This window comes from Zootoca vivipara, chromosome 1 (genome assembly GCF_965207765.1).
Source record: "Zootoca vivipara chromosome 1, rZooViv2.hap1.1, whole genome shotgun sequence".
Classification (NCBI taxonomy): Eukaryota; Metazoa; Chordata; class Lepidosauria; order Squamata; family Lacertidae; genus Zootoca; species Zootoca vivipara.
In genome coordinates this window covers 121630584-121643440 of record NC_142582.1, presented here as the reverse complement: position 1 = coordinate 121643440, position 12857 = coordinate 121630584, and the positions used below count along the sequence as shown (strand labels likewise).

Sequence of the window (12857 nt, the reverse complement as noted above, 5' to 3'; positions counted from 1 at the left end):
TATTAAAAGGGCCACATTTCAATACTTCTACAAAGCTCATCAAGCTTCATCAAGTTTCCATTTCCTCTAGCCCCATAGAAGTGAATAATGCATTACTTGTGTTTTGCCAAAATCTGCTGCAGTAATAAATTGAATGTGGGGTCATGTAGTTAAAATTTAGTGATAAAATATTAGTTCCTGCACAAGAGTACTTTGGTGGCCAGGATAGGAATAGTAGACTCTTGATTAACGTTTTCAAAATTGAGTTTGCTGAATTACATTGGCAGTAGAAACTATCTTAATTTCCTAGTAATCTCATGAGTTCCATATTACACAGACTTTGCAGCTCTATGGCATAGAACCAAAAGGGAGAAGGGGATATATTATACGATGCTTTTTGATGCCTTCTGAAAGGAAATGCTTTCCACATTCCCAGTAATTGGGAAAGAGAGATCATAAAATGGAAGTGAGACTGTTATTAACGTTTATGAACATAAAAGAGAAAATGCCCCAGGGGTGAGGGAGAAGAGGAGGAAGGGCTAAGGGGTTTGAACCTCAGAGAAGCACAGTGTAATTCTTCCATAACTCTTCCTTTTAAAAAGATTGTGCAGATATGTAGACACATCCTGATATTGATGTTAATGCCTTTTGATTTGCCATTTTTTAGTTAAACCGGATAAATGGAACATCCTCTCCTCAATCGTCGTTGAACGCTTCGGGCAGAGTTGCAGCCGTGGGGCCATACATTCAAGTTCCTAGTTCCAGCAGCTATGCTGTGCCAGTTGACCCAGTGAAACCACAGTCCCTCACTATTACTACTAGTGCAACTCATGGAAGATCAAAATCTGGTAAGCAGTTCCCAAAAACAAGTACAGTACATTGTTTTGTACAGTAGGAGGTGACAAAGGAGTTGCCTTTGGGGGTGATCATCAGTCCCTTCCATAAAGTGCAAGGGATTAGGCCCCCGCAGCTCACTTTCATATTGAACAAACTCATTTGTTCAGTCATTTGACAAAAACATGAATCAAGATGCTTTCTCCTTTGTCCCAAAGTTACTATTAAATGCCTCTGAGGTTTGCCAATATGATGTTGTACCATATGCAACTCCTACATTAAAAATGGCTGTGATTAAAAGTTCATCTTTAATTGCAATAATAACAATTCTGGTGTGAGTATTGTGACAGAAGGGAAGTGTTCAGGAGAACCTCTCATGTCCTTCCTTGCACAGCTGCTTGGCGGAGTAGGGCAATAACCAACCAGTAACAGCTGCCACCTTTGAACTCTCAGCTATTCCCCCCCCCCCCCAGGTGGGAAGAAATCACTAAGAGTCCTGAGATCCTAGGAACAGAGCCTCTTGTGTTTCCCAACCAGATCCCACACATTTTACCCAAGGCATAAAGTGAGCTGCAAAGTTCTCCATCTCTCACAGAGATCAGAGCAACTTACTGGTCCTTAACAACTCCAATTCAGTTATTATTTAGCATGAGTCCAAACTATCCGGGGTTGTGGGAGATGATTAGAATCCTTGAGCTTGGCCAATGCACCCACTCCAGATCTGCAACAGTCAAATTATATGAAGTTTTATTTCTAATAGAAGAAGGAAAGAAGAAGGCAGTTGGACAAAACAAAATACTGGGGAAAAAGGAACTCCGTGGCTCAAACTTGATTGATCCTAAACGACTTCACTTGCAACACAGTGCTCTAGTTTTAAAAGGGAATTTTCAGAGTGAGGGTATGCTAGAAACCTCACAAGGGTCAGAGGAAGCTACTTTTTGCTGGTATAAATAGTCCCTGGAGTCCCCCATCTCATTTCTAGACAGCCTGTAATTTGTGGATTCAGAGGCTTGGCAGGGATTATTTTTCTCACATGGAAAATGGAGGGCAGGCCAGTTCTTGCTCAGGCTTAATGGAGGGTGAGAATTACCCTGCCTCATGACAACGTAGAGGCAAGAGACCAGACTTTTAACATAAGTAGCATTTCAGGAGATGTAAAAACAGTATAACATGCATCTTCACACACATTTATGTAGATGGTTTCTGCAACTTGCAGATTCCTTTTCGATAGGTTATCTTTGAAAACAAACAGTTGATCTCTAACTACGTAGTCAAAACAAGTCCTGCTTGCAGTTTCTGAACACAGAATGCCTCCAGATTCATCATTGGCTTCAGCCTTGTACGATATTTTGAATATCTGGCTAACTGGTTTTGTTTGGTTATGAGCCCTTGTCTCTAGCAGCAAAGAACAATATATGCAGAATGCACTTTAGTCATATAATTACATATGCACTTCTTTTTTTAAAAAAAAAACTGACTTTTTCTCCCCTGCAGCTTAAGTTAAAAATCGTTTTCTAGGTTTTCCAGATTTTGTATGAGACACAATGTGCGGGCTCTTTCTTAATATGTTGAGCGTCATACTTTTATCTGTACATTTTCCTGTTCTCTTTTACGTTTTAATATCTCTCTTGTCATTTATGTTGTAATTCTTTTCCACATCCTATTTCCCCCCCTTTTTCTTTTACTGTGTGACTGGATCTGGTCGTCTCCAGTAGATACAGACTATGGGTGTGTGAAAAAATCTCCAGGTCCCTGGAAGATTTCTGATTTAGACATTATAGTGGATCCTATTCTGTCACCTCCCTCTCTTCAGTCTGCTGTTCACAATATCATCCATTCAGCTTCTACTCTTTCTGAGATCCTGCACTGTGAGTCCGTAGAAGATCTTTGGCAAGCCAAAAAATCCCATTTTTAATATGGTCATCTGAGCTTTGGCACACAGATGCATATTAAACAGGAATTTTTAGAACTGTGTCTATATATTGTCAATAGAAGCATGTGTGTGTGTTTCATTGTTTTCTGGGTATTTCGCAAGTGAACAAATCTAAAATGCTCTCCTTCACGTTTCTAGAAAAAGCAGAATACTTAGCTAGCAAATAATTAAGTATGCTGGTACCTTGAGTCAAGTGAGTTCACATAGGGTCACATTGTATATATTTTGACATAAGCAGGTACTGTTTTTTGTGTTCTCTAGTCTTGTTCTTAGGTGGTTTACTTTGTGGCTGTGGACAAGTTACTTAGGTTGTGATCCTGTACTCATGTACCTGGCAGTAAGTCCCATTGAACTCGGACTTTTTTGAGTACCGTAAACCTATACAGGCTTACGGGGCGCATGTGGCGCTGTGGCTAAACCACTGAGCCTAGGGCTTGCCAATCGGAAGGTCGGCAGTTCGAATCCCTGTGATGGGGTGAGCTCCCGTTGCTCGGTCCCAGCTCCTGCCAACCTAGCAGTTTGAAAGCACACCAGTGCAAGTAGATAAATAGGTACCGCTCCGGCGGGAAGGTAAATGCCATTTCTGTGCACTGCTCTGGTTCACCAGAAGCGGCTTAGTCATCCTGGCCACATGACCCAGAAAAACTGTCTGCGGACAAACATCGGCTCCCTCGGCCAGTAAAGCGAGATGAGCGCCACAACCCCAGAGTCGTTCGCGACTGGCCTTTACTGTCAGGGGTCCTTTTTATACAGGCTCACATCATCTGTCTAAACACACCTACAAATGAATAAATCCCATGGAACACAGTGGAACTTACTTATGAGTGCACAGATTCCACTGAAATTGGAATGCAGGGGATTCCACTGAGATTGAACTTCACTGCCACTTAGTTTTCATCTTCTTAATGCAAGGGGGGGGGGAGGAGAGAAGGTCACTTTAACCGCGAGTCAGCTGATGGGTAGTTACAGGAACTGACACTGGTAGTTACAAAAACTGCTGATTGTCATTGGGAGCGGACCGTCAAAGGGACTCTCTTTGATTTTCAGTCACCTGTTGAATTCTGAATAGTTTAACGAGCAGGTTGGCAGGGCAGTTTTGAAATAGAAACAGAAATAAAATGAAGTGTGCATGTGTCGCTGTGGACCCCAGGTTTCCAAGAGTCGTACAAATAATTCTGCATGCTCAAGGTGGCTTTGGTCTTGTTTTCTTGAACAGCAGACACCCCCCCCCCCCAGTGCCATGCAGCAAGGCATTTTTAAAACCAATTTCAAAAGCAGTTTGCTATTTAGCATTGGGCAATGGTGTGTGTGTGTGTGTGTGTGTGTGTGAGAGAGAGAGAGAGAGAGAGAGAGAGAGAGAGAGAGAGAGAGAGAGAGAGAGATTATTGGGGGGAGGATCAGACTTCGCAGGCACACTATTTCATGAAATAGCCTCCTAGAAAAAAATAGAGCGAGTTTTGTACCAAATGTTTATTTTCAGATTAAATGTTTTTTTTCCTGCTTGCTACTAACTGTATCAAGTGTTTCAAATCAGCCCTCTTATCTCTGGGTTAGAACTTTTATATAATACTGGGTTCTTGCTGTTCTTGAAATTATGAAAATTGAGATGCACAAATTGGAAAAGTTGTTACAAAAAAAGCTTTTTACGACATGTATGAGAAAGAGCTTTTTTTTGTTTGTTCTAAGAGTAACCATTACTTTAGACAAATTTCATTAAAAGTTAATTCACGAGGTTGGCATCCTCTTCAGGTGCTGTTTTGCTTCAAATTAAAAATAAATAAATTATTAGCTTCTGGGTTTGTGTCACAGTATTCTGATATTCAAAGTCAATATCTCGCTTGAAGAGGATACATGAAATGCATGGATACAAACCACAGTTACTTCCATAGCCACCTTACTAGTTTCTCCTATCCCCCTACAAAAATGGGAAAATAACACATGAGCAGCAGATCCATCTGGTTCTCAGTGCATTTGCTCGATTGCTGTGCTTTTGAATATGGCATGCATTTGCTCAATTGTGTTTTTTTTCATATAATCTATATCAAAATTCACATTTAGAAAGTTTATTCTTATTTTCCAGGTGGGCATGATGCTGGGGTGTGTTGGGGAGATAATATCTTCACTTGACTTTCTGATTCTTTGTACTACCCCAGATGATGATAATAGAAGGTCATGGACAGTGTCAGATCTTGATGTTGGGCCTGAAGGCAGCTCTTCGTGGCATTCAGGAAACAAAAAACAGCAGTTTATGAACTGTATGTTGCAAACCACAATGTATTCGCAATGATCTTGATTCTAATCAGAAATCAAAAGGCATCTTTAGATTAAGATAACGAATTATCTTTCAGCACAATACATCTGTAGAATTCAGTTTGAATTGAAATGGAATGTTTAGTGTTAATGTATTTTATTATAATTTTCTGTGGGCTCAGGCCAATTTACAGAAATACATGGGCGATATCCAGTTGTGAGAATCTTTATTGTGCAGCAGGCTTCTGCTTGCACAAATGGGACTTGCCTCTCCGTCCCTGAAGCCTCAATGCACACCCAAAACCTGTTGGGGAACTCTGCTGTATTAGGTGTGAAATAAATAAATAAATAATCAATATATATTCCACTTTTCCAGGTGAGGGATTGTTCTTTGCAGCTAAGTTTTGATTCATTTTTACATTGATCTGTCCCTTTTTATTATCAAAATACTGAAAGCAATGCCTGTTTTTATTCTAGCAGCCCACTTCTAAACATGTTTACACCAAAACAAGTCTTACTTTTTTCAATGGGACTTTCTTCTAAGCAAGCAGCTCTGAGCAAAATTAGCCTATCAGATATAAGGAAGCATTTTTTTCACTTCACAATTAAAATTAAAAACTATGAATAATAACAGGATATTTTTACTTATACATAAGGGGCCTTTCTAGAGCCAGCAGAAATCTATGAATGTATCCCTAAAATAATGAAATCTCACTAAACCCAAAAAAGTACTCAGAGCACTAAACAGGTCACCAGTTGCTTCTTTGGCCTTATGTATAAGCTTGTGATTTAATATGCTTTTATTGCATATATGCTTTATCTTTCTTGGCCACCTTCGGAACCCAGTACAGACAGGCTGGGTAGAAATTTAATAATAAAATACATTAATAAACATGATTTTAGATTAAATGCATTTAACTGATTGTTGGCATCTCTAATCCTACTCTGATTTTCTTAATCTGAATTATTCTGCACCACCTTCCATTCAAAATTTCATATTCTCTTTATACAAATGTGGGCATCAGTAACCATTTAATAAACATTTTCCTTTGTTGCCAGCTAACGAGGGAACCTGGTCAGCAGTTAAGCAGAGTCCTGTTCCTGTGGTGAAGCCGCCACAAATCTCCAATGCAGACTGGAAGGAATCAAGCATGGATGCTGGTTTAAAACAAGGAACGATATCAAGCCAGCCTTTGTCTTCTTCATTAGGAAGTACTGATAAGCTGGTGAGTTTTTATCACTTCTACCCCCACCCCCTTGCAGCATACAGTATCAAAAAATTATGGTGTTTTGCATGTTTGTTTACAACATTTCTGTATGTGTTATGCTGGCAAGATTTTGTATATTTCATCCATGAGATTTGTGTTAAAAGGGGATTTGTTTTCTATATATAGCTTTTCAGACACTTATTCTATTTTCCCCTCCACAGGGTCTTGATATAGGGAAAGTACCACCTACCATTCCTGGAGCAAGTAAGCAGTTGCCCCAGAACTATGGGACCTACCCAAGCTCCATTCCATTGGGAACAGGTTCTACCAATTCCCTCGAAAGGCGAAAAGATGGCAGCCTCCCAAGACCTGGCTCTACAGCAGCAAGCCGGCAAAGACCTGTTCCGTTACCACCAGCAAGCAGCGTTCATCAGCCAAGCTCCTCGCAACAAATACAGCAGAGAATATCTGTGCCTCCAAGCCCCACATATCAACCTTCTGGCGCCCCATTATTTCCAGGTGGTGATGGCAGGCCTGATCTCCCCTTAACTGTGGCCATCAGGCCTTTCTTAGCTGACAAAGGCTCAAGGCCCCAGTCTCCCAGGAAAGGACCCCAAACCGTGAACTCCAGTTCCATCTATTCCATGTACCTTCAGCAAGCGATGCCACCAAAGAACTATCAACAGGCTGTATACAATACCCTGAACAAGTCCGTTAAAGCAGGTAGAATAATTTGATGTTGCATATCTCGTCTGTTTAAGGCTGTTCGATACTTACAGGAGTTAAATTAGGTTTGATGTAAATTAGATCTTTGCTAAAAAAGCGCTGTTTATTTCAAATGGTAGAAAAGAGCTTGGGCATTCTGCAAAGCTATGATTTCTTTACAAGTGACTGTACATTACAGGTTTGCAGCATTGCATCTAATTGGGAGGCAGTAACTTTCAGAAGTGGGTTATGCTTTGCTACAAATCTAAAATTGGTTGCTTGTGTTTTCCCTCTCTCCACAACTGACTAGTCTGAGGTGCTGAACAATATTTGCTTCACTTTAAAGACAGTTGTTAAGGGGACTTATTTGAACCAGTTGGGGTGGAGCTGCAAAGCTAGATTCTCAGCATGTTTGTCACTGCTGCTTACCAAGAGGGAGAGGGGTGAGGCGTCAAGGTCAGCGCAGTGCATACACAATGGAGAGCTAATTCAGTGTTCCCGCCCGCCAGTGTACCCATACTGTGCAGACCTCTCCCCTTTCCTTCCCTCTAATTGGCAGCAACATACCTGCTGGAGAACTAGTGATGTGATTCTGTCTCACCTGATGAGCCACTTCTGCAACCATCTCAAGGATTACTTTGTGGGCCTGTTTTATTGAATGGGTTGTTTCCAACTAATCTCAACTCACTGAAATTAGTGAACCTGAGATAGCCCTGTTCATTAATTTCAGTGGGTCTACTCCGAGTAGGACTAACATTGACTACAACCCAATATTTACATGAGTGATTGGGGGAAGTGAAGTTAACACTAGGTTTATTAGTGCATTTCCAGAAGAGACATGGAGGTATTAATAGAATGCTAAAATACATAGGATTAAAACCCACTTGATCTGTCTAGTCCCAACATGAGAGGGGATGTGACTGAACTCTGCAAACATTTGAGGGGGCTAGTGAGTGAATTACATTCTCTGCATTTATGTTGAAAATTACTGTTGGCAAGAGAACTAAGATATGTCAACTCGCAACTAATAGCTTCATGTTGGAAATGGATAAATGCAACAAAATGGTGAAATATCTTGTATTCTTTCTTGAAGCCACTGATGTCCTCAGCTATATTTGAGATATCATAACAGAATTTATGCAGTTTGCTGTCACTATATCTGTAGCTTAGTGGGCACCTTTGGTGTGCTACTCCTTGTTCTCTTTTGCTTGCTATTTAAAGCACACCATATCTATAAAGGGGCTGACTTGCAAGGAATGCTACACATTAGAGATGTTTAGGCTTCTTAGTGCTGTATGTCCTTTCTTTTTAAGATATCCATACCCAGGAACCATGACCTCCCTTCCAAATCTTCCCCACTTTTATGACTGCTTTATAACTGCATGAAAATGCCTATAATTGTTAGAAAGATGAGTTGCTTTTAAGTACCGTATTTTCCTCATGCATTTGAAGCTACAAAATTGACAACTGTCACCATTAATTTGTACATGATTTTTAAAACAACCAAGAACACTGCTGACAAGTTGTTGCTTTAGACCCATCGCTAACTGCTACTTTTTCTTCTCAGTTTATGGGAAGCCTGTTGTACAGTCCGGTTCAACTTCCCCTTCGCCGTTGCCATTCCTTCACAGCTCTTTGCCTGCCAATCCATCACAGCCTCAGCCTCCCAACGAGTATAGTGAAAAAGATCAAGAACTGGAAAACACCCCACCCTCTGGTGATAACAGCAACGTAGAAAATATCCCTCGCCCCCTCAGCCCCACCAAGCTCACGCCCATCGTGCATTCGCCCCTTCGCTACCAAAGTGATGCCGATTTGGAAGCCCTTCGCAGGAAACTCTCCAATGCTCCCAGGCCCTTGAAGAAGCGGAGTTCCATCACTGAACCAGAAGGCCCCAGTGGGCCAAACATTCAGAAGCTATTGTACCAGCGCTTTAATACCCTGGCCGGAGGAATAGAAGGTGCCCCTTTTTATCAGCCAAGCAACTCACAGGACTTCATAGGCACCTTGGCAGATGTTGACAATGGGAACACAAACACCAATGGTAATATTGAGGAGCCCGTAGCTGTGCCCCCGACAGCTCCTCTTCCTGATGAGCCTTCATCAGATGCCAATGATAACGAACTACCTTCTCCTGCAACTGAGGAGTTGATCAGTGAAGAAAACACAAATCAAATGCCCGAGGCAACGGAGGACGATAACAACAACAACAACCCTGCTGTCGCCCCTTCTATTGAGCGACCACCTTGCCCAACCCCAGAGGCAGATTCCCCAGAAGAGGAAATGCAGCCACCCCCTGCTCTTCCTCCTCCTCCACTTCCTGCGGTAAGATACTGCGCCAAAACCAGTGTGATCTGGGGGTGGGGGTTGTAAGCAGTGCTATGCCACATCGTGGAATCTGCAAAACTTTGAATCCACTTTAGGTTGAGTGTGTACAGCTCCCCAATACAACTTCCTTAGTATATTCTGATTTTCCCCCAAACAAATGGCCAACAAGTCTAACCTATGTTTTGGATGTGGGACAAAAGTATTACATAGGGCAAGTCGGGCAAGTACAGAAGCAAGATTTGAATGTGCTGCAATGTGTATTTTGGTGAAGTGCACTTTGATCCAGGTCTGAACAATATGTGACCCACCAAGCTGAAAGCAGTGTAACAGTCACAGGGTGACCTGACAAGTTCTTGATAGCCTTGGTTTTGAAATCCCAGGCAGGCAGACAAAACAAAAGGTTGATCGAGCTGCTGGTGGGCTCCATTTAGCTTAAAGTTGTGCAGGACTGTCTTTTAAGGCCTTGGTCCTCAGTCAGTGGGTTATGATCATGCCACCAGCGCCAAACATTTTGAAGTAAAAGGGACAGAGCAGGACATGTTCAGTTAAAAGCTGGATCTTGGATCTGAAAATATTGAAGACCATTGTGGGAATACACCAAGTGGGCTCCCTTTCAGTTACATTAGGAAAACAAGTAGTGGTGATTATCTAGATATTATGTGCATTAAAGAAAAGCTAGAGACAAAAGTTGGGGCAGTTTTCTGCTAGTTCCAGAAAACAAAAGTTTAAAACAGGATATATTTCTCTCTGATAGAATGCAGTTCCGAATGTTCCGATACTGATGCAGTTTGAAACTCAGGGTTGCCATTTTGCTCAGACCAAAAGGACCAACCTGAAGAAACCCAATTCGGAGAGAACTGGTCACAGCTTGAGGGTCAAGTTCAATCCCTTGGCTTTGCTGCTGGATGCCTCTTTGGAGGGAGAGTTTGACCTGGTGCAAAGGATCATATATGAGGTAAACTTGGAAATACAGTTACTCACCTACGTTACGTTTTGATGGTCGGAAAATATTTAAGTTCATGCAGTCAGTCCTTGTTTTCCCCCAACTTAGGTGGATGACCCCAGCAAACCTAATGATGAAGGAATCACTCCTCTGCACAATGCAGTGTGTGCTGGCCATCATCACATAGTTAAGTTCCTGTTGGATTTTGGTGTCAATGTGAATGCAGCAGACAGTGATGGATGGTAAGAGACCAAGTTGAGCGCACACTTCTGTTGGGTGCCAACAAAAGCTAGAAACCGGTTACTAGTGCAACTCCATCCTCACAGGAATGAGGGAATGTTTTGTCTCACCTGACGTTGTGTTTTTTGCTTTGTTTTCAGGACTCCTTTGCACTGTGCTGCCTCTTGCAACAGCGTTCATCTCTGCAAGCTACTTGTTGAATCTGGAGCAGCAATTTTTGCTTCAACCATAAGTGACATAGAAACTGCAGCAGACAAGTGTGAGGAAATGGAAGAAGGTTATATTCAGTGTTCCCAGTTTCTGTATGGTAAGTTTCAGGTTCTGTAACTTGAAATTTCAGGACTTTGCTTGAATTTGTCCTTCCTCACTTGTTCCAGGATCTGTAAGCATGGCATTGCTTGCTTTACAATGAAAAGTGTGTATTCGATTTCGTGTTAAGATTTATGCATAACCTTTCAGCCAGCTGATCCTCAAGGCAGCTTACAGCAGATTCCAAGTACACCAAAACAACAATAATGTTAGAATACCGACTATTGTTGTGGAGAGGCAAATGAGGTATCAAATTAAGAATGTGTGACATATACAGTACAGTGTGGCTAGTTTGCTCACTAAATCAGATGATAAAGGGCTGGAAACTTAGGTAATACAGGTTGTATTCTCTATTGGTTTGAGAAATTCTGTGTGCTGTTAGTGGGAACACTGTGTATGTGAGTGGGTAGAAGAGTGGAGACGGCGTTAGACACAAACACATCTTCAAATGTTCCCATGTCTGGCTTTAGGAAATGACTGCCTTTCTCACCATGAGCTGTGACTCATATTTAGGCTGCTTTGGAGCAGAAACAGCTGTGCCACAAAAGGACAGTCGGAGCAGTTCTGGTAGGGTCCAGAATGTAGCAGCCTACCTACGAAGGCCTTTCCCGGCTACAGAATCTCCAGAAACATGCACTTGCCATATTGAATAATTATTGACTGTGCTTGAGCGAGTGCAATGTAAATTACTGCTTGAGCTGCTGTAGCTTAAGTCAAGTCATAACATTCAGCCACCAGAACCTGTTCACGACTGTTCAGAGCTGTGTGCCTATTGGCTTTGCCGGTTTCCATTTCTCATGGGACATGTGTTTCTACATACCTCGGACAAAATGGCTCACCTCATATTAGTGCTAGTAGAATGAGGTACTCAGGACAGATATATAATGGGGTATAATAGGGATGCGGGTGGTGCTCTGGTCTAAACCATTGAACCTTTATTACCTTATTATGGGGTATAACACTTACTGGTGTAATCTCTAAGATTTAGTTGTAGGGTCCTTCTTTTGCCTTTCCCCATGACAAAACCACCTGTCTCTAGGAATCAGGCCTTATGACTGTGATGGGATTTGATAAGAACCCTACTCCGCCTCTGGTCCATGTCAGTTTCACATGTGTGTATTTATGTCTGGTCCATCTTGTTTTCTCTTCATATTTTATCCTGGTGTACACATTTTCAAGTGTTTTATCAAAAAATATGCACTTAAAAATGACTGTTGGTACTTTCATTGAGCTGAGGATTGCATCACAGAATTTGGAGAAGTGTGAAATCTATCCATATATTAAGCTGGAAAGTGCAAATTAGGTCAGTTTGCACAAAAATGCAGACCAAACAGAATTCTCCTCCCTCACTACAATTGTACTACACATTATATTACATTTCCGTGCTGCATGAGAGCCGGGGGTGCCATGATTGCAGTATCCATTTTCCAAACAGTGGTTATTGCTTATTCATGTTAGGTTAATGTAGTTGTTTCTTGGTCATAGGTGTGCAGGAGAAACTGGGAGTAATGAACAAAGGCGTCGTGTATGCGTTGTGGGATTATGAAGCTCAGAACAACGATGAGTTGTCATTCCATGAAGGAGATGCAATTACCATTTTGAGGCGCAAAGATGACAATGAGACAGACTGGTGGTGGGCTCGTCTCAATGACAAGGAAGGCTATGTGCCTAAAAATCTCTTGGGGGTAAGTCTTGCACGCTCTTCACCCTGAACCTGTACCTAATCCCAGCACAACACAATGCTTTTCAGAAATCCTCCAGATTGCTCAACTAGAGATGATTAAGACAGGGGTACTGGTTTATTTGGAAGAAAAGTTCTTCCTGAACTGTACCACTGCAGGTTCAAGTACAGATCAAGAACAGTAAAAAAAAAAAGGGGGGGGAGAGCTGGTCATTTTAATCTCCCCAGGCAGAGTTGCAGACCTCAGAATGACTCTTTTTAAGGTGGTGAATCATGTGGAATGTATAGAATGTGGGATAGTCAAACAGGGTTCATAGAGAAATTTGACTAATAAACTTGGGCTCAACAGAAATTACCATACTTTTACACGTATAGGACTGGTTTTTTACTCTAAAAATAATGTTCAAAATCTGGGCTCGTCTTATACACAGATTGTATCTACCCCAT

General features: G+C 41.7%; 1 protein-coding gene across 19 annotated transcripts in view; it reads left to right on the top strand.

Annotated features, from left to right (window-relative positions):
• Positions 1–12857, top strand: part of PPP1R13B (protein phosphatase 1 regulatory subunit 13B) — a 66405-nt gene that overhangs the window by 51445 nt on the left and 2103 nt on the right. For 7 of the 19 annotated variants that reach the window (XM_088655753.1, XM_035105104.3, XM_035105111.3 and 4 more), the window contains 9 exons: positions 647–827; positions 2526–2681; positions 6056–6222; positions 6426–6927; positions 8477–9234; positions 9992–10192; positions 10289–10422; positions 10561–10727; positions 12215–12414. In XM_088655753.1, the coding sequence (XP_088511879.1) occupies positions 647–827; positions 2526–2681; positions 6056–6222; positions 6426–6927; positions 8477–9234; positions 9992–10192; positions 10289–10422; positions 10561–10727; positions 12215–12414 (2466 nt within the window). Of the gene's footprint in view, positions 1–646; positions 828–2525; positions 2682–4899; positions 5002–6055; positions 6223–6425; positions 6928–8476; positions 9235–9991; positions 10193–10288; positions 10423–10560; positions 10728–12214; positions 12415–12857 lie in introns of all 19 variants that reach the window. The other 12 variants (XM_088655788.1, XM_088655783.1, XM_035105126.3 and 9 more) reach the window with 5 other exon arrangements.